This window comes from Sander vitreus, chromosome 9 (assembly GCF_031162955.1).
Source record: "Sander vitreus isolate 19-12246 chromosome 9, sanVit1, whole genome shotgun sequence".
Taxonomy (NCBI): domain Eukaryota; kingdom Metazoa; phylum Chordata; class Actinopteri; order Perciformes; family Percidae; genus Sander; species Sander vitreus.
The window spans coordinates 22,316,303-22,342,992 of NC_135863.1; the positions used below are offsets into that span (position 1 = coordinate 22,316,303).

Consider the following 26,690-nt stretch of genomic DNA (forward strand, 5'->3'; position numbering starts at 1 on the left):
ATCACATTTGAAATGTACAGCTCACAGTCATACTGCTAACCCCCAGACAGATGAGGGCCGATAGATGAGAGAGATGAAGGGAGAGAAGGAGGGAGTGAGAATTGGTGTGCTGACAGGGCTGTGACAGGGCTTAATTACCAAGTGAGCGCTGTGCACTGGAAGCAATTTCTAAGGATTGTTGTCATTTGAATAGATTAAAACACCCTTTCACTGGTCTAAGCTGTCTCACCGCCGGCTTGCCTCTGCTGTGGATTAAAAGTCCAAGTCAAATCAAAGAGAAGAAGACACAAAGAGGGATGTAGATGGAGAGGGCTGTCACAGAGGGCACTTAGAGCAAGATCGTTCTGAAGAAGGAAATGAAGGGGGAAAGGGGAAGAGGGGGAGGCAATATATACAGTAGATCTTGTTTGCTGCTAGAGCAGAGGAAATTGCTGTATGTGGATACAAAAATAAATCCTCCTCCTACTCCGTTCCTGTGCAATGCTGTTATTCTTTTGCTGTCTGCTGTGGGTGTTTAACAATAAAAAAAAAAAACACATTTCTCTTCCCATATGGATTTCCCATTCACTAATCGCTGTCTTTTTCAATTACATCCCCCTTATTTTTCTTAATACCCCTGTACACCTGCAGACACTGAGGGCTGCGAACACACGTGGAGGAAGTTCCACGGCCACTGCTACCGGTACTTCAGCCGGAGACACACCTGGGAGGACGCCGAGAAGGACTGCAGGGAGCACAGCGGCCACCTGGCTAGCATCCACAGCCTGGCCGAGCAGAACTTCATCAGAGGTGGGTGGAGGCAGGGGGGTCGGACTGGGGGGGAAAAGGGGACTGAGTACCCAGGGCCCGCATGTGAGGAGGGCCCAAAAAGATGCTAGAATGAATAGCTGTGGATGCGGGGAGGGGCCCATAGAAAATGCCTTTCTACAGTGCCCAGAATTTTGTGCTACGCTGCTGGGCGGAGGTTAAGGAGAAAGAATTGGCACAGACAGTGTAGCCTATGTAAATGTTTGTGAAAAGATTACACTGCAGGAAATCTTAAGTTAGACAGATAAGCCCTATTCATTTTCTGTAATGTTATTAAACTGCTAGTTGGAGCACTTTCACATCTTGATGGGCATAACAATCTTCATGAGATGTTTTGAACATGCAGAAAGTTTTGAACAATACAATAGAATAATAATTTTCCTTCACAGAAAGACATTTGCACCATAAATTGTTGCATAAAAATTCACCAAAAATTTTGTGTTTGACGCTCACAATGTTATGGCGACGACCCCCAGACCCCCCGTTACAATGTGTCCCCCCCCAATGTTGGAACTAAACCTACGCCCTTGTGCTAACACATTGTTGTTTAGCAGGTACAATGTTTACTATTTTTGCCATCTTTGTTTAGCATTTTAGCATGCTAACATTTGATAACTACCACTAAACACAAATTACAACTGAGGCTGATGGGAATGTTATTTATATTTTTAAACTAAATTATTGGACAAATAACATTTTGACCTGATGATGGATAAAAAGTCAGGGGATCGCCAAAGTGATTGCAGTTCATTCTGTGGGGAACATGACTATGTCATGGCACATGTCTGTACCAATTTTTTATAGAGATCTTTGAATTTGACTTGCACCTCTAACTAGCTTTTTATCTATAGCAACAGCTAAGGCTCATGGGTATAATAAAAATGAATAATATAATCAAATAATAATGTATACTTTATTAATTCCGCAAGGGGAAATTACAATGTTTTTCACTCTATTGTTATTATACACTTGTCTGAATTTCACACACGGTCAGTACCTATACATGCACTAATAGAGAGATGTCAGAGTGAGGGAGCTGCCCATGGAAAGGCGCCTCGGCAGTGCCCAGGAAGAGAACTGGCACCTCTACAGCTACCTGTCCACCACCATACTTTGGTCCGTATGGGGACTTGAACCAGCGACCCTCCAGTTCCCAACCCCCTACTGACTGAGCTACTGCCACTTGCAGCAGCTCCACCATCTGAACTGATCACCAGATCATGAACCTATAAAACCGTTAAAGCCTAGGTGTTTCTATTTCGAGGAAAGCTTAGGATGTAAGAGAAAACTTTCAAATTGAAATTTAAAGTCATTAAAAAAACACTTATGGAACCAGCGGCTGTTCCCAACTCTATAACTCAAGAAATATCTGGCGACTCTCACAGCCACCAATCACATTTAAACAAGTCACCACTCAGTTTAAATAATGGCAATTAGATGGCCTTTATAATTCAACCATCTCTCTGCTGTCTGCCTGCCTGCTACACACTGCTTTTACTAGCAGTTGATGGATATCTACCCTTCTACCTTATTATTACCATACTTGGCCATGGCAGCTCTTGCCTTATGTGTATTCCATAACTCAGTGATAAATGTCTACCTGGTTCTGCTCTGAACAGTCCTTGAAGGGGTTTATTGCGCTCCCCGCTGAAAAATCCCTTCAGGAGCTGAGTCTGTTCAGCCAAATAAATGTTTATCACCATTTGTTGCAATGAAAAAGTGCTATAGGCTCTGATCTAAGTGTCTGTGACAGAACATTTAATATACTATCATATTCTTTCTTTGGATGTCATTTGTCTTGAAACAGGTGAAAACTCCCCACAGCGGGTGAGGTAACTGCATTTGTAAAGTGGAAATGCAAGTGTCAATATGTTGAAACTGGATTAAATAGGACCAGTATAAAGACAAAAATGGCACTTGATTTAATTAAGATTTTTGTGTCAAAAAGATTTTGTCACATGCCATGGGCAGATTTTATCTACTGTACCCTTGTATTTCGAAAAATACAATTGAAATACAGTCAAATAACTCTTAACTGTTAAATTCAATGGTTGCCATGTGTAGCAAAGTCCACCCACCTACTGAATTATTTTGCAAATGCTATTGATTTTTTCTTATAAGCCTTCATCTCCTCACTCTCAGCCTTTCGCCACATGTATGATCCCCTGTAATACTGGATCCACCTTCTGTCTAGGACAGATGCCAGGACAGTGCCATCCATCTTGCACCCATCTTTTTTTCACACGCACACAGTTACCAAAAAGTGTGTTTAATTGCCTCGAAAATGGACGTCTCCACCCCTGCAATAAGGGGATCAGAGCCATTAGAAAGATTAATGGGCCTGGTAATGATGTTAAGCAGATACACCATGATCGAAATTCCATTACATATGTGCATGCACATGCCTATATAACTGTTCACACAGACGCGCCCCCCCACCTCCCACACACACACACACACACACACACACACACACACACACACAAAACACACAAATGAGATTAACCCAAACCACCATTAGTGGTATTTCCTTTTACACAAACAAAAAACTCATCACCAGTGCATCAGAGACAGAAACAGTATACCTTCATTAATGTTGGTCTCTCAGCTGAGGCCAGAGAGAGAAGATCTCTCAGCTGTACCTGCTGCTGTTCAGCTCCAGGACTGAGTCAGGCTTCATCTGTTGCATAAAGAAAAATAACCTTCAGCACAATATGTAACATTAATGAGCACTTTACTGATTTTACATCTACAGTCCAGTAAAGATTAGTTTACCAGTCATGGGGAGTACTCAACCTGAGCAAACAGTATAATGTTTTCTGTGACTCTGGAGGAGGCTGATGTCATCTGGGGTTATTCTCTTGGCTTTTATAAGATAATGCCTATGTTACCAACTGGGGGTGTGGAATCTAAAAGTTGTGGGCATTCACTACGCACAGATGGACTAATATAAAATTTCAAAAAGCATTTTGGGAAGTGTAGGAGCATTTTTGGAGCTTAATCCTTATTTTAACGCTAACCTCTATAACCCAACCTATTCTACGTAACGGATAATTTTATTTAGTTATTTATTTATGTGTTAGCACCATGAGTGCATGCATTTCTAATGCATTAAAGGGAATTAAACCCTTATTTTCCAGACATGGTTGCTTTCGTACCCACAGAGAAATGCAGTATACAGTATATACAGTAAAATGGTTGGACACAGTATTGTGAAATATATTGCAATACCAAACAATAACTGTTTCCATTCACTTATTTTAAACGCATTTTCAATTTGCACATTAAAAAAAGACACGAAGAGGAAACGCTGTAAATTCGAGAAACAAAAAAGTTGAAATATCAGATTTAAAAAAATGTCAACTTGGCTGAGGTGAAAAAATGTTAGTGTATCGATAAAAACAAAATGTGCTCCTAATATTGCCGATTATTTAGAAATTTGGTTAAAATTTGGGCTACATTTGGATGGAAACCTGACTAATATCTCTGTGAAAGACACTTTCTTTTTGTTGAGATTGTGCTAGAGAATGTGTTAATTCACATTTATACAAAGTTTCCAGACCCATACTTCTTCTGTTTGTATTATGTTTTTAGCTGCTATTACTTGGTCTGTTGTTTGTGTACTGGATGTCCATGCTTGTTTTCTTTCTCTGTATTCATTTCCTCTGTTACCTCCTGCTCAGGTCTAAGCCATGACAACACCTGGATCGGGTTAAATGATCGTACAGTGGAGGACGACTTTCAGTGGACTGACAAGATGGACCTGGTGAGGAACCAGCTGTGTCTGCTTCGTCACTTAGTCAGCTGTCGATCCCAGTGGAGTTTAAGGCCCTAGAGAAACTATATACAGTACATTTGGATGCTCAGTATCGCAGCTGGAAACATCCTGAACCGCAGTTTGCTTTTGCAGTACAGCTTTATCTACTGATAATGACAGTAGATCTTCAGCATGCACAGGATGCACTTTTGTGTGCCATTAAGAGTTGTATTCTCATTTTCCATCGTTACATACAGAAACATCACAACGTCAAAAGGAGAACATGAAAAATAATGTTCCGCGCATAATTGATTATTGGGTGTAAAAGTAGACGTTGTCTCATGCCAAGAAAAGTAAGTTTAATTGGAGTTTTAAAAAGACACACATCTGTTTGTGTTTTTCTGTGCATGTGTTGCAGCAATATGAGAACTGGCGTGAAAACCAGCCGGACAACTTCTTCGCTGGAGGAGAAGACTGCGTGGTTATGATTGCTCATGAGAATGGCAAATGGAATGACGTGCCCTGCAACTACAACCTGCCCTACGTCTGCAAGAAGGGGACAGGTGAGAACCATGAGGACAGGACAAGAGAGGAGAGGAGAGGAGAGGAGAGGAGAGGAGAGGAGAGGAGAGGAGAGAGTGGCATACGCTGCAACTTCAACAGGTGATTAAGATGACTTACAGAGAGGTAAGGAGGCAGAAAATAACAGGATGTAAAAGAGGAACACTGAAAAAAAGGAAGAGGCTTGCTTGAAGACATCGGATTTAAAGAGTGAGACGGTGAAATGTTGGACAGAAGAAGGTAGAGTGAGATGGAGAAAATTGGCCAAGGAGAAACAAGCTCACTGTGCTGTCAAATCTTAAGTCGGAAATCCTATAAAGAATCATAGAAAGTGAAGAAAGATGACTAAATATTCTTAAAACCGTTTCATGTGAAGCAGCACATGTACCTTCAGGGGAACATCCTGGCTATGTCATACTTAACATTAAACTCATCTCTGTGCAGCGGAAGAGATTAGCACCGAAACTCTTCAATCAGTCCGTGTACTTCAGATTCACACTCATTACTGCTCACCAGCGCTCTTTCTTCCATCTCTCATCATCCGCCAGCACGACTTTAAAAGTTCTCCACATACTTCTCATACCACATTTCCATTTCCTCTGCCAAATGTTCTGTTTTACTAAGGTGAAGTGCATCTTGAGGCACAATGTACTTTCTGCTTCATGTTCGGGAGACTTAAACCCAGCAAAACGAGGTGAGCAAACTTATTGGTGTGTTAAGTTCCTACATACGCCGATACCGCCGCTTCCCGTCCCCTGTTGCAGCTGCTCAAGTTAAGCCACCACATACTCCACTGAGAGCCTATTAAAACCTATTTTTGCCACACATTTGCATACAGGTCAGGCTTATGACCGATAAGAAGAGGCAGGTTAAGAGAAATACTGGGACACAAGAAGCCACTGGTGGCCGTTCGGTTTTAGCTGTAGGCGTGTGGATGTAAAAATCCTTCACTCACAAGCTAAAGAATAAAAGCTAAATATCATAGATCACAGGTGGTGCACACACATTTTTTGAGACATGGTTTGGAGTGGTTGTACAAAACATCATTGGTCATGATGTGCAATATGTTAGCTGAAGCAATATGTGTAATTAAGAATCTGGTACTTTTAGCCACCTATTTGCAGAAGATTTGAATATTTAATAGGATGGGATTTTATTGCATTTATCAGGGGTTCAAAAACCAAGAAAAAGTTTGGATTCATTTTATTTGCAATCTATTTTTCCTCTGCGAGTTCGCTATGTACCACAAGCTCTCCCTTAGCTTTTTTAGTGTAATAATTAAACAACTTTGTTAAACGCCCCCGTTTGCTGTTTGTCTGTTTTGCACTTTTTCCTTTTTAAGAGTCATTCCAAAACAGCGATTTGTTCCAGATATAACATCACTACACTGAGCATACACTTCATTAAACGTGATCACTTGAGAGCTGCTCTTAAAGGTTACTCCTACACTTCGCTGTAAGTAGGTGCAAGGTTGCTCGGTATTTGTTGTTATTCTTCACTTTCAGCAAAGAACGTTTTGATTCCAAACTTATAAAGCATTCTTCATATAATATAATATATATATATATATATATATATATATATACTATATATATATATTAATATATTCCTCTTTGTTGGGAGTCGCACATGCGCAGTACCGAGGTAAGGACTACTAGCCAGTCAGAAGCAGAGTATGAAGGAGTGCCACGCTAGCAGCTAGGCGAGCATTATAACGTGTGTTACAAAGTGACGCATGTTCATCACGGAAGTAAAGGCTGGACTACAATAGAGCTGTTTGGAGCAGTTTGTGAACAGTGTTTTCTGTTGGAGATGGTAAGTCCCTTTGGGGTGGACTTTGGGCTTTTTCACTTTGTAAACCTATAAAAAGATATTAACACAATAAAGGAAAGGGGAAAAGCCAAAAAGCATAATATGAGCACTTTAAATGTAATTTTTACTTTGATAAATGTGGGATTATCCAAATAATACCATTTTGCTCTGTACATAGATATTGACAGTAGATGACGGTAATAGTCAGCTATTAAAATTAATCTTTTACTGGGTAGGTTTAAAGTATTTGGGGAAGGAGAGAAATTTCTGACATTTTGGTTCATTGTCAACATTGTTGTCATCTTAACCCCAAAGCTATGGAGTTGCCCCTACTGGGTGTGTTTAACCTATACTTGTAGAACTAATGAAATAGCTTCCCTAATCGTCCCTCTTTATCACTGAATATTAGATGAGCCTTAACATAAAAGCCCTTAAGGCCTTACTGATGGTCATTATGTTAATTTAAGCAAATCATTGTGCTTTAACAGATGGTTTGTCATCAGAGGCCAGAAGCGTAGAGAGCGTACTTCTAAAGCCTCAGGCACAGCACATCTCCTGAAACACCAAGTTCTGTCCTTGCATGAAAGGAAAGGTATTTCCCTCACAAACAAGGTGTTGCACCACCTCTGATACACACTGTCACAAGTCCCCAGCGTCTAGCCCACCTCTGACCTTAATCAGTCAGTTACAATCACCGGCGTCTTTTCATCTTCTCATCTTCTCCGCGCCTCCCCGCCAGCCTCTTTTTTCACTCTCAGTAACCCCATGTAATGTCTTGTCTTATAAGTGGAGTTTGTCAACTCCATGCTGAGTATTCTCTGCCCCGCTTTCTACTGCTCACAGCTCATGGGATCTGTTTGTCTGTTCACCAGCAAGCCCTGGGTTTGATGGAGCGATAACAGCAGCATGTGAGCCCAGTCAGGGTGATGTGTCATGCAGATGGTGACGATAGTTTTGACATATAACTGAAACAAGGTGAGACTGTCATCTGATGAGAAGATGGTCAGATAAAAGAGAGCCAGATTCATCACACATATTATTTTTACAACCCACTCACACAAGCCCATAATGTTGAATCACACATCATATATTGAACCTTGTTAAACCTGCTGATTTCCTGCAAAAAGTCTTTACCTTGAGCTACCTAGCCAGCTTAATATCTGCATAAAGATGCAGAAAATGTAGACTAACAGCTGTGGTTTTGTCTTCAAATGTTTTCAGATATTTAAAACATCACGTTAACACTATACTGTAAGCCATTCAGAATACAGAATCTTCCCAAATAAGAAAATATAAAGGGAGAGCTTTTTATCTTGGGTGGTTATATTGATGAACACATTTTGTAGATTTAAATAGAGTAGTTAGTACATTTAGAAGCAGTATTTCATTGCCGGATCATCCTTGTATAAGGAAGGATGAATACAAACAAATTAGATTTAATGGGATGCAATAGCATGAGAAAGTCGCATATTCTTCTTCCTCTGAGCTCTTCCAGCGAGGACGAGAGGGAAATTGCCCACAACAGGACATGTAAGTATTATGAAATTGTTCCATTATTTTGGATGGGTTAGTATGTACGGAGACAGGAAATCTAATTCTGCATGACATACTCAGCGCGCTCTCAGAGTGCTTTGGGAGATGATAGGCTGCTGTCAGTGCCTTAAGCAGTTGATGTGTCCACTGGTGTGTAATGTAATCATTGCTAGATACACATGTCGAGTAAAATTGCCATTGGTGTAATGTACTTTGAAAGAAAAAGGGGGAAAACAATTATTATTTCTATATGAATTACCCAACCAGCTAGCGTGCATGTTTGCAGTGTGTGTGTGTGTGTGTGTGTGTGTGTGTGTGTGTGTGTGTGTGTGTGTGTGTGTGTGTGTGTTTACAGGGAGCTTTAGCTGGTGTGGTGCACAATCCCACAATGCACAAGCAATTTACATTTTAGTTCAGAACTGACTGAGAGAAAAGACCGGTTCACCTGTGTGTGAGGAAACCACAGGGGAGTGTTTGTGCTGAAATAGTGCACACACTCCTCCCGTGTTTAATTGAGGCACAACGCATTTACAGGATATACAGGTGCTGGTCATATAATTAGAATATCATGAAAAAGTTGATTTATGTCTGTAATTCCATTCAAAAACTGAAATGTGTATATTATATTCATTCATCACACACAGAGTGATATATTTCAAATGTTCATTTCTTTTAATTGTGATGATTATAACTGACAACTAATGAAAATCCCAAATTCAGTATCTCCGAAAATTAGAATATTACTTTCGAATATATTAGATTTTTAGAAATGTTGGCCAACTGAAAAGTATGAACATGAAAAGTATGAGCATGTACAGCACTCAGTACTTAGTTGGGGCTCCTTTTGCCTGAATTACTGCAGCAATGCGGCGTGGCATGGAGTCGATCAGTCTGTGGCACTGCTCAGGTGTTATGAGAGCCCAGGTTGCTCTGATAGTGGCCTTCAGCTCTTCTGCATTGTTGGGTCTGGCGCATCATCCTCTTCACAATACCCCATCGATTTTCTATAGGGTTAAGGTCAGGCGAGTTTGCTGGCCAGTTAAGAACAGGGATACCATGGTCCTTAAACCAGGTACTGGTAGCTTTGGCACTGTGTGCAGGTGCCAAGTCCTGTTGGAAAATGAAATCTGCATCTCCATAAAGTTGGTCAGCAGCAGGAAGCATGAAGTGCTCTAAAACTTCCTGGTAGACGGCTGCGTTGACCCTGGACCTCAGAAAACACAGTGGACCAACACCAGCAGATGACATGGCACCCCAAACCATCACTGACTGTGGAAACTTTACACTGGACTTCAAGCAATGTGGATTCTGTGCCTCTCCTCTCTTCCTCCAGACTCTGGGACCTTGATTTCCAAAGGAAATGCAAAATTTACTTTCATCAGAGAAAGTAACTTTGGACCACTCAGCAGCAGTCCAGTCCTTTTTGTCTTTAGCCCAGGCGAGACGCTTCTGACGCTGTGTCTTGTTCAGGAGTGGCTTGACACAAGGAATGCGACAGCTGAAACCATGTCTTGCATACGTCTGTGTGTGGTGGTTCTTGAAGCACTGACTCCAGCTGCAGTCCACTCTTTGTGAATCTCCCCCACATTTTTGAATGGGTTTTGTTTCACAATCCTCTCCAGGGTGCGGTTCTACCTATTGCTTGTACACTTTTTTCTACCACATCTTTTCCTTCCCTTCGCCTCTCTATTAATGTGCTTGGACACAGAGCTCTGTGAACAGCCAGCCTCTTCAGTAATGACCTTTTGTGTCTTGCCCTCCTTGTGCAGAAGGTGTCAATGGTCGTCTTTTGGACAGCTGTCCAGTCAGCAGTCTTCTCCATGATTGTGTAGCCTACAGAACTAGACTGAGAGACCATTTAAAGGCCTTTGCAGGTGTTTTGAGTTAATTATCTGATTAGAGTGTGGCACCAGGTGTCTTCAATATTGAACCTTTTCACAATATTCAAATTTTCTGAGATACTGAATTTGGGGTTTTCATTAGTTCAGTTATAATCATCAAAATTAAAAGAAATAAACACTTATCACACAATATATCAGTCTGTGTGGAATGAATGTATACATTATATAAGTTTCACTTTTTGAATGGAATTACTGAAATAAATCAACTTTTTCATGATATTCTAATTATATGACCAGCACCTGTATATTAGGGCTGTCAATCGATCATAATCACGATTATTCGCATGATTGTCTATAGTTAACTCGTGATTGATTGCAAATTAATCACACATTTCTTAATTAAAATGTACTTTTGAAAGCTCAAGTGGTATTTGAGACTTGGCGTACTTCAGTCTTCTCGAGAAAACCATCTGGAAGGGCTTTGAAACTGAACCTGCCATTCAAAAGACCCTTTACATTATCCATTTCTGTGCTAGGAGGTTAAGTGAGTAATAAAGCCTGTTATTTAGAACGGGAAGTCTTTCTTTAGATTAAGGGCGTGGCTTTTAAAAGAGTTTTTTTTTTTGTGATTTTGTGATCAGGTTTAACCTTCTGAAGCCGTACAGGGTGCGGCCCTGCCTCTTCAAAGCATACACCACATCCATGGCAGTAACTGCCTTCCTTTTGGCGTGCTCGGTATTAGGTGACGGAATTACGTATCACGTTCTCCAGGAACACCTTCAGCACAGCACGGGTCTCCTCTTAGATCAGACCGGAGATGCACTTCCCTCCGCCGTAGCGAGCCAGACGGCGGATGGTGGATTTCCCCTGGATGTTATCACGGAGCACTTTACGGTTTCTGCTAGCCATCCACACGTTATTGCTGCATCGCTTCCTGAATTCCCAAACTACGGAGCGGACCAAGGCCCAAATGACAGAACGCATCGAGCGTCAAAAAAATGTGTGCCATTAAAAGGAATTTGCGTATATATATATCTATCAGGGCTGTCAAAATGAATATATACTAACATATATATGTTAGTATATATGCTATATTCCCTATATAATATTAATCCTTATGTTGATTTGTGTTTATTGCTGAAGATGAATCTGTCCGGTCACAGACAGGAAGAGAAGGAAGGAGGAGATGAAGGTCTGCTTCACCAACCCCACCTGAGCAGCCACAAACTTCCCCCACAGGGACCCTGTCTTGTCATTTTGTAGACATCGCTGCTACAGATAGTTACGTCCTCCTCAGGGAGGTGTGTGCAGGGACACAGCAGAAGTCCACGAGCCAGAAGACCTCCAAGGAGCTGCTCTCTCTCACCACACTACACTGCTCACTGGCTCGCATAAATCTTTGACAAAACATTCTCTGTAAAGGTTTTGATTCATTACATAGATCCAGAAATGCTGACCAATCCAAGCAGACTGGGCTTTTTGGGAGGGGGGCTTAAAGAGACAGGCGCTAAAATGGAGCATTTCAGACAGGTATATTCAGACAGTCTAAGAAAAATAATGTTTTTTGACTGGGGGATCCCGAGGCGTTCCCAGGCCAGGGTGGAGATATAATCCCTCCACGTAGTCCTGGGTCTCCCCCGAGGCCTCCTCCCAGCTGGACGTGCCTGGAACACCTCACTAGGGAGGCGCCCAGGGAGCATCATTACCAGATGCCCGAACCACCTCAACTGGCTCCTTTCGACGCGAAGGAGCAGTGGCTCTACTCTGAGTTCCTCACAGCTGACTGAGCTTCTCACCCTATCTCCAAGGGAGACGCCAGCCACCCTCCTGCGGAAACCCATTTCGGCAGCTTGTACCCTGGATCTCGTTCTTTCGGTCATTTTTTTTGTTTAAACCCATTTAAAATATGTGCTGTGAAAAGAGCGTTAGTTTGCTCTGTGATTTCAATAAAGTTTGTAGAAATCTTCAATATCATTTTTGCCTTTCTCTCTAGTCCTATATTTTACAACATAATACAACTTGTTGCAGTTTTATCCCTTGTTTGCAGATATACTTCAGAAGGTAAAGACACACCATAGTATATGGCATATTGCATTCTAAGTATTTTGTACTGCATGGTACTGTATAGTGATCCAAAACATCACCATTGTCTGCCTTTCTATCTGTCAGGTGGTCTGGGCTGTCAGTGGTACCTCAGCAAACATCCACACAAACAACTCCTGCAGTTTGTTATTTAATAAATAAGAATCCACATCTACTGTTTCCAAGGGAGACTTTGCTCCCAGAAGTATTTCAGTGAGAATGCACACACACTTTCACGTCTCTCTGATTCATTCTAACAGTACTGCCAGTAGGTGTGCGGATGCTTTGAGGCCATGGCAGAGTGCTGAGAGGATCCAGCATCTAACTGTCTGCAGCTCTCCCCATGCCACCAACTCCCACTGACTCCCCCCCTGCAGCACAGACACAGGCACACAGCCACAGAAAATACCTCTAGATACATGCTGCTTTCAAGTATGCAGCTAAAGCACACACACGCCTGCATGCAGGAGTAACTTCTTAGCTTCTAATGTCGGCTACACTAAAATTAAAATCAGATGCTGGAAACTATAACACCTATGCCATATGTACATACATGCAGTAATTTGTACTCTTCATTCTAGATTTTTAATTTGGCTACAGACCGTACTATGCTAAGAAAACTTTTAAAGGTCCTATGACATGCTGCTTTTTGGATGCTTTTATATAGGCCTTAGTGGTCCCCTAATACTGTATCTGAAGTCTCTTTTATATAGGCCTTAGTGGTCCCCTAATACTGTATCTGAAGTCTCTTTTATATAGGCCTTAGTGGTCCCCTAATACTGTATCTGAAGTCTCTTTCCCGAAATTCAGCCTTGGTGCAGAATTACAGCCACTAGAGCCAGTCCCACAATGAACTTTCCTTAGTATGTGCCATTTCTGTGTCTGTAGCTTTAAATGCTATTGAGGAGGAGAGGGGGGGGGGCAAGGTGGAGGGTGGGGGTGTGGCCTTGACCAACTGCCATGCTTCGCTTGTTTTCAAGCCATAATGTCTCTCTCTTTCTCATGGGCAGGCCAAATTCTCTGGGTGGGCAAAGCAGAGAAAGGGGAGGTAACCTTCCTCTTTATGAAGTCATAAGGAGGAGATTCCAGATCAGCCCATCTGAGCTTTCATTTTCTCAAAGGCAGAGCAGGATACCCAGGGCTCGGTTTACACCTAACACCATTTCTAGCCACTGGGGGACCATAGGCAGGCTGGGGGAACTCACATTAATGTTAAAAAAAACTCATGAAGTGACATTTTCATGCCATGGGACCTTTAGAATGTCCTCTCCTTTTTCCTCTGCACAATTAAATCCCCTCTTCTCTTCAGCTCTAGTCTTTCTTCTTCATCTCCTTCATTTTCCATCTCTTCACCCACACTTCCCCATTTCTACCTTTTAAACTTCTACCTTTGTTCTTTTTCCAAGTTATAATCCAGACACACTTTAAATGAACATATTTTTGCTGCTTGCTTTCTAAGATGGCATATTTTAATGGTTTACTTTCTCTCAGCTTTGCAAGTCACAGACTTAGTAACCTTACTCCACTCTCTCCAGCTGTATTATTTGACAGATTTCACATTACATGTGGTTCATTATTGATATAAAAATATTGATTATTGCTGCATTAACTATAGCCACCGTCTTGAGTGCATTGGGTACTTAGTCTGAATTTTCAAAATTGGCCTGTACACAAAAAGCAACCCACAGCAGGAGAGGGTGTAGATATTACAGTATATACATAGTTTCTATAATCTCATCATGTAACCAAAATGCTTGTTCTGACAGTGTGTGTGACTCATCTGCTATCAGACACATGCAGATACCAGGAGTGGCTGAATGTTTAGTCTCAAACAATCAGTGGTTTAACAAAAATCCACACTCAACGGTTTAAGTCACTGCTTAAAATATTGAGAAGCAGCGTTGGAGTATTTTTGAAAAGTAAATTTTTCTAAGAAATCTAGTTCCTCTCTCGGTAGCAGACCCACTATTCAGGTTTTATTCTACAAAAGGCCTTTTCTGTCTTAAAGCGTTTTATCCATACTTCAATACATTCTGACCTTGCTTGCTTTGCTGTGAGAAATCATTCAACAGTGTACATAGGTTAGGGCTAATGGAAAACTACCTTTCAGCCTTCCATTTGTGTTGAGTGTGTGATTGTCTCTAGTGAGAAGCAAAGTGCTTTTTGCCCCTTCCATCCATAACACATTAAACTGTAAATGTGGCATTAAACCTTTCATCAGAGTTAATGACATTTCTTTCCCTTGTTAAGAATTTAAGAGGTATTAGGACAAGGACGAGGGAATGAACAGGGTTTGTCAACATTTTCTGATGGCAGATTATGTCCTCTTATTACCGCTTTTAGAACGGAAGTTTGTAAATCACATTCAAGGATGGAATCAATGGAACTGTAGTTACTGGTGGTGGCAAAATAGGTATGTTTGATTGTGGCAGCGTGGACGTTTTTTTCACCTCAAACAAACTTTCACAACCTTAGGGGCCATCCACACGGAGACGCTTTTTGATGCAAACGAACGTTTTGCATCGTTTGGGCCCCTCGTCCACACGGATCCAGTAAACACACTGCCTGAAAACGCACTTTTTTGAAACCGGGTCCCAGGGTGAAAAAATTCGAAAACGGCTCTCTTTTGGCTTCGTTTGGATGGCGAATATGAATACGTCTGTATCAATGATGTCATCGCCACACCCCTCGACCTCTAGTGCACGGCCACACACGACTTCACTCACTGCGGTGAAGCTAAGCGAGCATATCCCATCTCAATGGTCAAACCAGCTCACTTCATCTAGCTAAATAGTTTGTCTCTGCTCTCTGACACTTCCCTCTGCTCTGCCGGTCCTGGATTCTACACAAGCTATATTGCTAACGTTATGTAGCTAACATTAAATATCGCTAAAGCAGCTACATTACGTTAACGTTAGCTGCTATGGTTATCTGTTTATAAAGTGGAAGTAGAGCTAGCAGAGCTAACGTTAGCACGCTAACGTTAGCTCTGCCAGCTAGCGCATTGCAATCATGTCCGATGGCAGACAGAATTGCAAAATAAAAAGCAATCCAACAGCACATTATACAATGTAAACAAAGACACGTTTTCTTGCGGAGGCCTTTATAAAATGAGCAATGGTGAAAGTTATTATAGTCCATGGATGTATTAAGAGAACATTAGTCTAGCTAGTCATGTTATGATGAGAAGTGGAAGTGACGATGCTCCTCTTCTCTGTTTTTTCTGTAGCAGAAACAGCGCCGCCTATAGGCCTGGAATATGAAGTAGCGCATTGAGTCATTTAGAAATGTATCGGTTTGGACGTAACTATTCTTGAAACGAATCCAGGGAAGACGGATAAAAAAAAGATCGTTTTGGTACGCGTGGACGTGGCCTTAGTCAGCTCCTATAGTAGTTTTCTCTCTGAATGGAGTTCAGGCTGTGACTTGTTTTAGATCTCATAAATATTAAAATCGATATGATACACATTTAGAAGATCAGTATCATTTAGAAGATAAAAAAAGAAAAAATATAAAGAAGCTTATTTTCCGTGTAATTATGATGTCAGACTCTAGTGTCTTTTCTGTGAATACTCCAGCCGTTTCAGCAGGAACTAATAGGGAATGGACATTATAGCTGCTTTCCGACCGGAGGGATTTTTGCAGTTCCTAGAACATAATGTTCCTAGAACCCTTTTTTTCTCGTGTTACAACTGGACCAATTTGGGGATTATTAAGTTCCTCTGGCCACAGTTCCTGTAACTCTTTCAGCTCCTACTTCAGGGCACGGTCTTTTCCCTTTTCTGCATAGTGGTGGTTAGATGGCTGTGTATAATAACAAAAGGTCAGTTCCTATGGCCACTTGGCCAGTGTGAATGCAAATGGAAAAAAAGTTTTGGGGGAGAGTAGTTAGTAGAACTGTTTAGAAGTGGACTGTTCCTATAACTACATTCCTGTAACTACTTGGTCGGAAAGAGGCTTTTGTTGAGAGGCAGATCTGCCATGTAGGGACTCCGCTGCCTCCACCACGGGAGAGACTGGCACCCTCTGACAGGAGACTTAAAATACCTCTGAAGTTGTTTGAGGCTTGTCCATCCTGTCAGTCTCTGACCGGAGTGTCAGTCCTCTTTCCATCTCAGCTTGTGTAAACATTTTTCGGATTCTACTTCTTTCTGTCTGAATCACTCACTGTTTGACAGCCGCCCACTCACTCAGAGACTTGGACAGACCGACTGTCCTGCAAGATACTACATCCACATTTTCATGTTAGTGCTGTAAGTGGTTTTCTAAGAGTTGTGTGCCTTCAAATCAGAAGTCAGGATACACACTGAATGCAGAAACCAGTAGAGACATTTAATTAACTGTTTAAATCATGCACTCTGATAAGGTGAACTCAGGTTGTAGTCATTATTATTGAATATATATTTATCACACAGGAGGATATGAAGATAAACAGAAGTGGACGATCTGATTAATATTCTGTGCCGTCTCTTTTCTTTCCCCTCCAGTGCTTTGCGGGGCCCCACCCACGGTGGATAATGCCTTCCTGATTGGTCGGAAACGTTCCCACTATGACATCCACTCTGTCGCACGCTACCAGTGCGCCGACGGCTTCCTGCAGCGCCACGTGCCCACTGCTAAGTGTCGTGCCAACGGCAAATGGGACCGGCCTAAAATCATCTGCATAAAATGTGAGTTTTACACAACAGTGTTTTCACACAGAGTGGGAGGGCAGACAGCAAGACTTAAAGCAGTATTTCCATTTGTTAGGACATTACACATTTTTAGCATGCATGTATAGGTCCGTAAGACGAACCACCTTCATTAACTGCCCTCAGGACGTGCTGTCACCATGCACATTCAGGCTCACCATCCCTGCTCTCATTATTAATAACTGCAAGCAAAAAGATTACTGTAGTTGCCGTATGAATGAAACCCCCTGGGCTTACTTAGAAGTGGTAGGGTCTCCTTTGAAGTGCTTTACACTTTCTTTCTTTTTTAGACTTTTCAAAACAAATGATTTGCAACCTTTTGACCGTTTTATTAAATACAAAGGATGTGTGCTAAAAACTAAAAATGTTCAACCGGACTGAAATATGACATTTTTAGTGCAGCAAGTATTTTCATATTCATTCTCATGGAGCGTTTGAGTGAAATGATCACTTTTGAAGCCACCTCTTATTTTAGCGCAATTTAGCATCTAAAATCAATCTTTCATTATGCAACGTTCACACAAAGGAGATCATCCTTTGAGCCTTAAAATAAACTTTATTATTTATTATTATCTACAATCATTTTAAAAGGACTCACTCCGACTATGACTGAGTTGACAGAATAAATGTCCCAACTTTTCTGCGTAATAATCTTGCTTATTCAGAGATGTATATAAATATTCAACAAACTGTCCCTTGTATTTCATTTCACTCAGCTCACAATGTGACAGTAATGATGAAATACTGAAATAATGTAGCTTCTGGTGAAAGTGATAAAGAATAATTTTCCTTTCTTTTTCTTTATCTTTACACAGAGTTGTTTTTTATGGCCCAGAGTTATGCTGTCGTTATTATTCATTGCAGATGACATGTCTTTGTTGGCAAAATCCAGAAAGGGACAGAGCAACCTAATTTGGTAGTACACCCCAGGAGCGAGCTTATACTGAGGCTGTGAGTGGGTGACTAGTTTAGTGTGCTCTTGCTACGGGCACCCAGTCTACTGAATGTCAGATCAAACAGATTCCCTCAGTGTGGTGGAAACAGCTAACCCTTCTGCAGAGAGCTGTTTTTTAAAAAATCCCTTTTCCCTCGTCCCTTACCTGCTCTCACCTCCTTGCGAATGCTTCTGATGCTTCTGATGTCAGTGATTTATCTCCCTCTTACATCGTTTTTTTTTTCCCACTCTTTCTGACTCACTACTTTAATTACATCACCTGGCCTTTCCTATCTCACCTATCTCTTCCTATCTCACTGTCTCCCTATCCCGCTCTGTTTGCTTCGCCAGCCCGACGAGCCCACCGCTACCGGCGCCACCACCACCAGGGCAGGAGGGAGCGCAGGAAGCACAAGAGGCACGGCCACAGAGAGAGAGGGCACCACGGAGGAGAACGGGGCCACAACCACGCCCACGTCTGAACCAACCCACGTCCTTTCCTTTTTCTCCTCTGCTGCCAACTGCGGTTTGCCTGTCTCCCTGTCGTCCCTTCCTCTCGCCCCCCTCTCCCCAAACACTACTTCCCACCTTGCAACTCAGAACTCTCTGCCCAAGCCCACTCTCTGCACTGCACTGCCCTGCCCTACGCTCCACTCCCTGGCTCCCCGAGTCAGCCTGTATCATAGTCAACTCCGAGGCCTGCCAAAGTGCTGCCAGGTGTCGCCGGGACAATAACAGATCCCTTTGTACTCTTTTTACTTTCCTTTTCTCTGTTTTCCTTTCTCATCTTAACTCCCACCTATCCTCTAACTCGACCCAGTTACTCTCCCTCCGAGCGAATGATGACCTGAAACATGGGGCTACGCTGACCTGTTTTTGAAGGGAAAAAAAATAATGAAAAATACCTTTGAGATCCACACCGAACATTCTTCGGAGGGAAGCAGTTTAGTACAAACTATAAATAGGGACGACATCACTGAAAACACCGTATCAAAATCAGACGATTTGAGGAAGACATCCGTGTTGTTGACTTTGAGCCTTCTGTCTGTTGAACACATATTATTTTTTACAAATACTCAGTATTTATTTCTTCACCCTGCTGCTTTTGGTTTGCTCTTTGTAAGACATTGTACTTGACTTAAGGCGAGTTATTCTGAAACAGCTTAAATTGATTTTTCTTTCAATCCGAGGCAGTTGTAATTGAATGATTTGATTGTTAGCGTATCGTATCTTGTCGTCAGTGTGGGACAGTTACTTTAGATCAGATGCTACACCCCCAGAGGAAAATGGAAAACACATCTTAATTCAGTTTCATCACACAACATTACACATCAGTCACTTTTCAGGAGTGTCAAAACAATCTCAAGCAGCTCTTGTTGTGTCAGACATCCATCCCTGTCATTTTCCAGGGTTAATCAGAGCCTTTGATGTCAGTTTGTCTCAACTCAGCTCAGCAATCCCACGTTTGCTTTGCCTCTTCTTACAGTTTGTGTGGCTGTAAGAATGTGTTCTGGGCATTAATGAAGGCGACGCAGCAGGGCGAAGTTCCTCTCACTCATTAACAGAGTTTTTACGTCTTGGGTTTGATGAGGAGAAATGATGCCGTCAGCCTGGCACGACAGATGCAGAGAGAGACAGAGCACGTTATATCTATCCAGTAGCAACCTCATGTGTCACAGCAAGCACAAGACATGACAACTACACAAAAAACATGTCATTAAAAAGAAATCTCAAAATTTTACTTTCAGCCTTTTAAAACCTTTTCCTAAAACAAAACTGATTCTGCAATTCACTTAATACTTGTTTTCATGCTTTTCCATTGTGTTAGGATTTTTTCTAGGAAGATAGTCATTATATTCAAATAGGACAGATCCCTGTACTGTATTAGTATAAAGAATAAAAGTATAATTCTTGAAGAAAACAACAACATTGGTGGTTTGTTCAATAATGACCTTTATAATAAATAATCAAAATAAAAGAATTATTACTCATAGCATCTTAGCATCCCAATAGCAAAAATGGAAGTAATACATTTGCCATTGCCAAATTGGTCATTTGACTTTGTTGCTCATATATGAGGACATGTTGTTCTTAAAACAAGATTTATGTTATCCCAATGGTAGATTATTTTAAAAAAAAATTATTATTATTATTTTAAGACTTGCAATAATTGATTTCTTTGGCCACTTTGTACCCCACAACATTGGCAGCTGTTAGCTGTTATGGCTAACATGTTAGCAAACAGATGCCTCTTTACACATCCAGCAGATATGGAGCAACATTAGCATTCACTTGGTGTCATGACACCTAACAAATGTAGGTCCAGTATTCACTCATCAGTTAAATATCTGGCCCTTTAACCAGCTATTTGCTAACTGTGCAGGGCAGGTAGCATACATTCAGTTCATCACAATTTATTTGGCTGAAAACAACTGCTGAAGGGAGCGATGAGAGTGAATGAAAAGATTAAATAAGAGGAGAGAGGCCAGGGTGAGTTGGGAAACAGGTATGAAAACTAGCAGAGACTAATGTTGATGACTGATGGATCAATGAAAGGTGTGTACACAGGGAATCAGGATGAATGTAAGGCTGAAGACACATAGATGCTGAGATCTCTCGTTTGTGTGGGTGTGCGTGTGCGTGTGCGTGCGTGCGAGTGTGTGCGTGCGTGCGTGTGTTTATGATTGAGGATGTTGACAGTGGCTGAGGTCCCAGAGGATGATGATAGAGAGGGTCAGTAGAGATTAAAGCTTCCCATTTCTGGGGCAGACTGAGTCTCACAGCTGCTCACACCTGTGTTCGCTCCTCCCGCTTGTCCTGCTTTAAAGAGGGGATTGAGACGGATAGAACGAGCGCTTTGCTCTCTTTTCCTCCAATTTTACTGCCGCGTAAATTGGTGTTTTTTAAAGCCAGCACTTGAGGTTGGAGCTTCTGGGATTATATCCACTCGACATTCTTTTTCGCTTTCGCTGTTTTAAAATAATAAATTCACTTCAACCCGATTTTTTTTCAGGCTGTTTTTTTAGCAGCCTTTCACCCATATTATAAAAAATAACACTAAAGCATGATCAGGTTATATAAAGTCACATGAGGTAAGAAAATCAATCCTGTGCACATTAATTCCCTGCCTTTGTTGTCTCTTCTCACCTTGGCAATGACAACACTCCTCTCTGCACGGAGAAACAAAGTGAACCTACATCTCTGTATCAGTTTAATTAATCTGCTGCATGCCTAATTAACAAGTTGCATTATCTGCAGAACAGCGGAACCGCGATGACGAGGGAAGGGTTAGGTTGACGGACAGCCAGTGAAAGGTTTAGGGTGACAGACAGGAGACCCAGAGAACTGTCACATTCGTCACACCCCTGTCGCTTCTTAGATGTCAGGCTGCAATGGGAAAATGGATCGAGCATGGGTGGTTGAATGAAAGGGCAGACAGAAGCCCCTCTCACAGTAATTCAGATCAGAGTTGATGCCCAGAGACAGTGTAATTATAAACTGTGTAAATGTTCAGCTGTGTGACAGGAGTTGAAAACTTTCTAAAAAGTTATGAAGTGAGGAACTAAATTTGGGCCGCAGAACAGAGAGTGAGGAGACATGATTTGACAAAATTGAATTAATGATGACAAGTTAATGGAATTACATTCCAACGGATCTATGTTAAGGTGAGGAAAAGATAATCTGTTGAAGTCATGTTTAATCTGCTTTTCTGTCTTCTTTGCCACAAACACACAGATTTATGTTAAACTTCTGTGTGTGTGTGTGTGTGTGTGTGTGTGTGTGTGTGTGTGTGTGTGTGTGTGTGTGTGTGTGTGTGTGTGTGTGTGTGTGTGTGTGCATGCATGTGTGCGTGCATGCATGTGTGCGTGCGTGTGCTTTGTCTCTATAAGGGGACAGCTTGTTTTTGGTCCATCCTCTAGGAAGTTTTTGAGGGGAGTGAATCTTTACACCTCTGTGTGCTCTTACTGTAGCTGTGCAATTTGGTTGCACTCTGTCTAAAAAAAGCACAACTTGGGCACAACTTGTTTAGATTAGTTGTGTATGTTGTGAAGAAAGTGTGTGTCTGGTTGAATCAGTGGGACAGAAGTGATAAAAACAAGTTCGCGGAAATTGACATTGGGTGCACTCTTGTCTCAAAGGCAACAGCAAGTGTTTGCAGCAGCATTCAACACACCTCATATTTTCCTTTCACATAAAAAAAAAACATAACACAACAACAAAAATGAAGATGAGAGAAAAAAATGATTGAAAGGGGGTTATAGAAGTCTGACCTAATATCCAAGTATGAAATTAAATATAATAAAACAACAAAAAGCTAATTAGACCTCAAAGTTCAAAGCAAGTACCTTCAACGCATATAAATGAATACAGGCATTACAAGGTAGGCATTTAATAATAAAAAACAAGAGCAGCAATTGACCTTTTTCAAAGCCCCCTTAGTTACTGTTGCTATGTCTTCCATGTGAAAGATGTCTTAAATATGGAGTTGATAGCTACATACATGATATAATGCAAGCAAAGACAGAGGCTAAAGCTACATGTTAAACATGTCCCAGTCAAAAAGTTAGCTACCATGCCAGTTGATGATAAGACATGCAGATAAATAAACTGCGTTGTTCTTAGCCTTTGTACTTTGAAGAAAAATGTCAGACTCTTATTTAATTCAAACATGACCCTGATTAGCTTACATAGCCTACTTGGATTTGCATTTTTAAACAGTATGTTTGGCTTTTAACATTACAAAAGAAATGGCTTTAGGACTATTGTTTATTGTGAACGTAAAGCTAGGGTTGCTGGAGTGTTAACTTACTTATTGACTAAATCCAATAGAGCAGGACAGAGCCGCTAACGTTAGCCTACACTCTGATATAGCATCCAGGATTGGCTGCCACACTGAAATACTAGAGTGGATGTGCTTGTCGGACTCTTAAAAACTTTTAAATACTTTTACGTAACTTGTAACCTCACAAAATAATGTGGAATGAAATGCCCGTCCTTGGAGGTAACGCTAAGTTACAAGTAGTAGTAAGCTGAACATGCTAACAAATGCATCTTATGTTCATTGCAGAGCAGTTTTTTGATTTGAAAAGAAAAAAGGAACAGTTTTATTGTCAAGAGAAATAAGTGACATTTGACTGTGTGTGGGAGCATGTGTAACTGTGCGTGGGCCTATTTGCAAACAGTGTGGAAGAAAATTGTACTGTAACAACTGTTTGTGACGTGATGCATTAAAATGCAGTGCTCATCAGCAATGACAACCTGATAAGAGCGGTAGAGGCTGTTGTCCTCAGTCGCACACAGGCAGACTATTGATTCCACGATTAGGCTGTCCGTCTTGATTTCCAATTAAGTCCGTCGATGGCATTGACGGCACAATAGCGTCGTTTGACCGCTGGATGTTTTTTAAATGACATGGAAAACGGACTGTCTTGGCTCACTGCTGCTTCTGAATAATTTGTATCATTATCTTCTTCTCATCAGACCTTTCAAAACTCTTTTTCCAGCTGTTCTGCATCCGATGCACAAGTACACCCCTAGTGGTGTTTATACGGCATTGCGTCTCTGTCTGATATTGAGTTGAGACAATTTATCATCGCCGAGAAACCGGCTGCATTCAGTTTGGAAGGGTGAATGGAAAGATGTTACAGTGACAGAATGAGAAATGAAAGAGACAAGCAAAGAGCAGAAATCAATGACAAACACTTTTTCTCCTCTGTGATGTAAATACTGTTTTTTTTATTCTTTTTGTTTTAATCCATTTAGACTCTGGGTGTGTTTTGCTTAACCTTTCTGGACCATATCCATTCAGCCTCAGTGGATCCAAAACCCATCTCCCTCTCTTTGTTTTTGCCCCTTCTGCTAACACACATTGCTGTTTTGAACTGCTGCGTCAGACGAACAGAGACGCTCCGGTCAACACACACTCTGCAGAAGCGAGGTGATATTTTACCCTACAGGGAAACATCACTTATTTGGCTCTGTTCCCTGCACAACACTTCAGTTTGCAGCTACCTGTGTTCATGTCGGCTGAGAATCTAGAGACATAAAATTTATAACTGCAACTGAGCCTGTCTACGGCTGTGTGAATGTGGTCCACAAGTATTTATCCATATTTATTGATGTGTGTTCTTATGAATTTCAGTCATGTCATTGTATTATATTCTTTACAAGACAAATGACCATTAAAGGAAACCCTTGTTTGGATCCGTTAACTGTCTTTGCTGGAGTGATTATTTGTGTTCATTTAGTTTATTTAAAGCCAGTATGTGTAGAATTTTGTATGTGATTAAACCTTCCTTTAAATGATACTGATGGCATACGGTTGGTTTTTTTTGGATGAAAAATGAGACAATGGTGGGGGGAAGCAGCATGTGTTGCTGATTGGTCTCAGCAACCGACATCACTGCGCAGTGCATTCTGGGACTAAAAACAAGAGGACGCCGCCATTTTGTGAGGCCGCAGTTACCAGAGAGAACAGCAGTTACAGTTACATGAAAATAATAGTGTAGAAAAACAATGTTGAGAAGTCGATTAAAAGAACAAAATGTACTATAAAGAGACAAACTTCTACCGGACCCAAGAAAACGGTACCTGGAAAAGATGGCATTGTACCCAGACGATTTACCTCCTCTGACATTTCCAGATATTTTTGTATATTTAGTCTGTGGTGTGAGTGCTTATACCAAGGTTTTAGTTTGTGTGATTGATACACTTGAGACTTGATACGTTACTGCACCATAGCAAGGCCGTTGATTTGTCAGGGATGGAGAAGTACTATACACAATACACACAACACACAGCTGCTGCACCATCCTCTGCTTTACCTCCATGCCTGGCAAAATCCCTGTGTGATGAAAGCATAGATGCCAGTGACCTGTCTGTGGTCCTGCTGGCCTGTGAGAACAAGCCCAATTGCCACAGTGACATTTCGTACTACTCATAGGGGGCGCCAAAGTTTGATATTTTTTAGAATTATTTTATTATTATTAATGGTGTTTGTACAGCACTTTTCTTAACATTGCTACACAGTGCTTTAGCAGAGGACATGCGAGACAGTAATTAAAATATACAGTATAAAGAAAAAGCAGCTAGCCTGGCTCTGTGCAAAGGTAACAAAATATACCTAATGTAGCAGCACCTCTTAAGCTCATTAAATATAATTTGATATATTGTTTGTTTGATCCGTACAACAACAACAAAACGGGAAAACAACAATTTGCGACAGTTTGCCAGGCAACAAGCAGGGGACTCCAGTTAAGAAATAGCCGGGACCATGTACCCTCCCATAAAACAGTGAATTGCCATGTTTACACTGGTTTTTGTACAGATTAAACATACGAGACATAACGTAATAATTGGTGCACTTTAAAGGTCCCATGGCATGAACATGAGAAAGAGAGAGACATCATGGCTTGCAAACAAGTGACGCATGGCAGTTGGTCAAGGCCACACCCCCACCCTCCACCTTGCCTCCCTCTCTCCTCCTCAATAGCATTTTAAGGTAGTTACACCAGATGGCCGACCGTCATCAGAAAAGACAGTCGGACTGATCAGTCGGGTCCCTGAAGTCCAAAAAGTGCCTCAGAACACACCGAAGAGACGCCGACTTGAGCATACGCTCTGCACGTGCGCGAAACGTAATGCGTCTCCATAGCAGCAGGCAGCACTGCTCTGTATTGTTTCCATTAACAGTCTGATTGTTTCCCAGAAAATGAAAACCGGCAGCTGATTGGACGAACGCGTCACGTGGTTCTTTTTTCTCCGGAAATTCACAGCCAGACTGTCATGGCGGCTCGTTCAGAATACGATCTCATATTGTACTAAAATAGTTCACCGAAACGTGTTTCTGAAAACATTTTAAGCGAGAAATAGGCCACGCAGTTGCTGAATCTGTCTTCATTTCAGATCGACAAAGGTTAGTTTAAAAGATTTTCGTCAGATTTTGAGAGGCTCATCCGCTCGTCATTTCCGGGTGAGTCCCGACTGCCCTGTCTCCGACTGAACATGTCGGGTCAGCCAAAATGAAGGTCGACGGCTCCTCGGACGGACGACGGCACGGAACACACCGAACAGACTCGAGTCACCGACCTCGCCAGACGGTCCGACGGCCGATAATCGGCTCTGTGTGTCAGTGCCCTAAAGCCACGGACACAGAAATGGCACATCCTAAGGAAAGCTCATTGTGGGACTGGCTCTAGTGGCCTTAATTCTGCACCAAGGCTGAATTTCTGGAAAGAGACTTCAGATACAGTATTAGGGAACCACTAAGGCCTATATAAAAGCATCCAAAGAGCAGCATGGCATAGGACCTTTAACATTTGAAATGATTAGGTGCTGGAAAAGGAACACGGCGAACTAGCCAAAGGCATTATTCCTCAGTCCCGCACATCTATAGAATGATTGAGTTTGTTACTCCTAACCTGCAAATTCAGTTTTCCCTGCGCCGTTCAAAAGTGTCCTCTCTCGCTATCATCGCGTTTCTCTGCACATGAGAGGTTCAGTTTTGCTCTAAGCTGCTGATTCTGTAGTCGAACAATCTGCGCCTCTCTGACCTTCGTGTGTTGCAAATCTCTTTGGATTAGGTAAAACATTTCTCCATAGCCAAGATTTCAATAACACAAATAACATTTTGCTCACATTGGTTTTTATATTTAAAATCTGCTGCAGAGAGT

At 41.6% G+C, this 26,690-nt stretch overlaps 1 protein-coding gene across 1 annotated transcript in view; it reads left to right on the forward strand.

Annotated features, from left to right (window-relative positions):
- The window catches only part of ncanb (neurocan b), a 124,993-nt gene extending 106,488 nt beyond the window's left edge, over positions 1 to 18,505 (forward strand). Inside the window, exons 11-15 of the mRNA XM_078259302.1 lie at positions 631 to 789; positions 4,491 to 4,573; positions 4,983 to 5,127; positions 16,881 to 17,063; positions 18,370 to 18,505. Of these exons, the coding sequence (XP_078115428.1) occupies positions 631 to 789; positions 4,491 to 4,573; positions 4,983 to 5,127; positions 16,881 to 17,063; positions 18,370 to 18,500 (701 nt within the window). The 3' untranslated portion in view covers positions 18,501 to 18,505. The remainder of the gene's footprint in view (positions 1 to 630; positions 790 to 4,490; positions 4,574 to 4,982; positions 5,128 to 16,880; positions 17,064 to 18,369) is intronic.
- Positions 18,506 to 26,690: the final 8,185 nt, after the last annotated feature.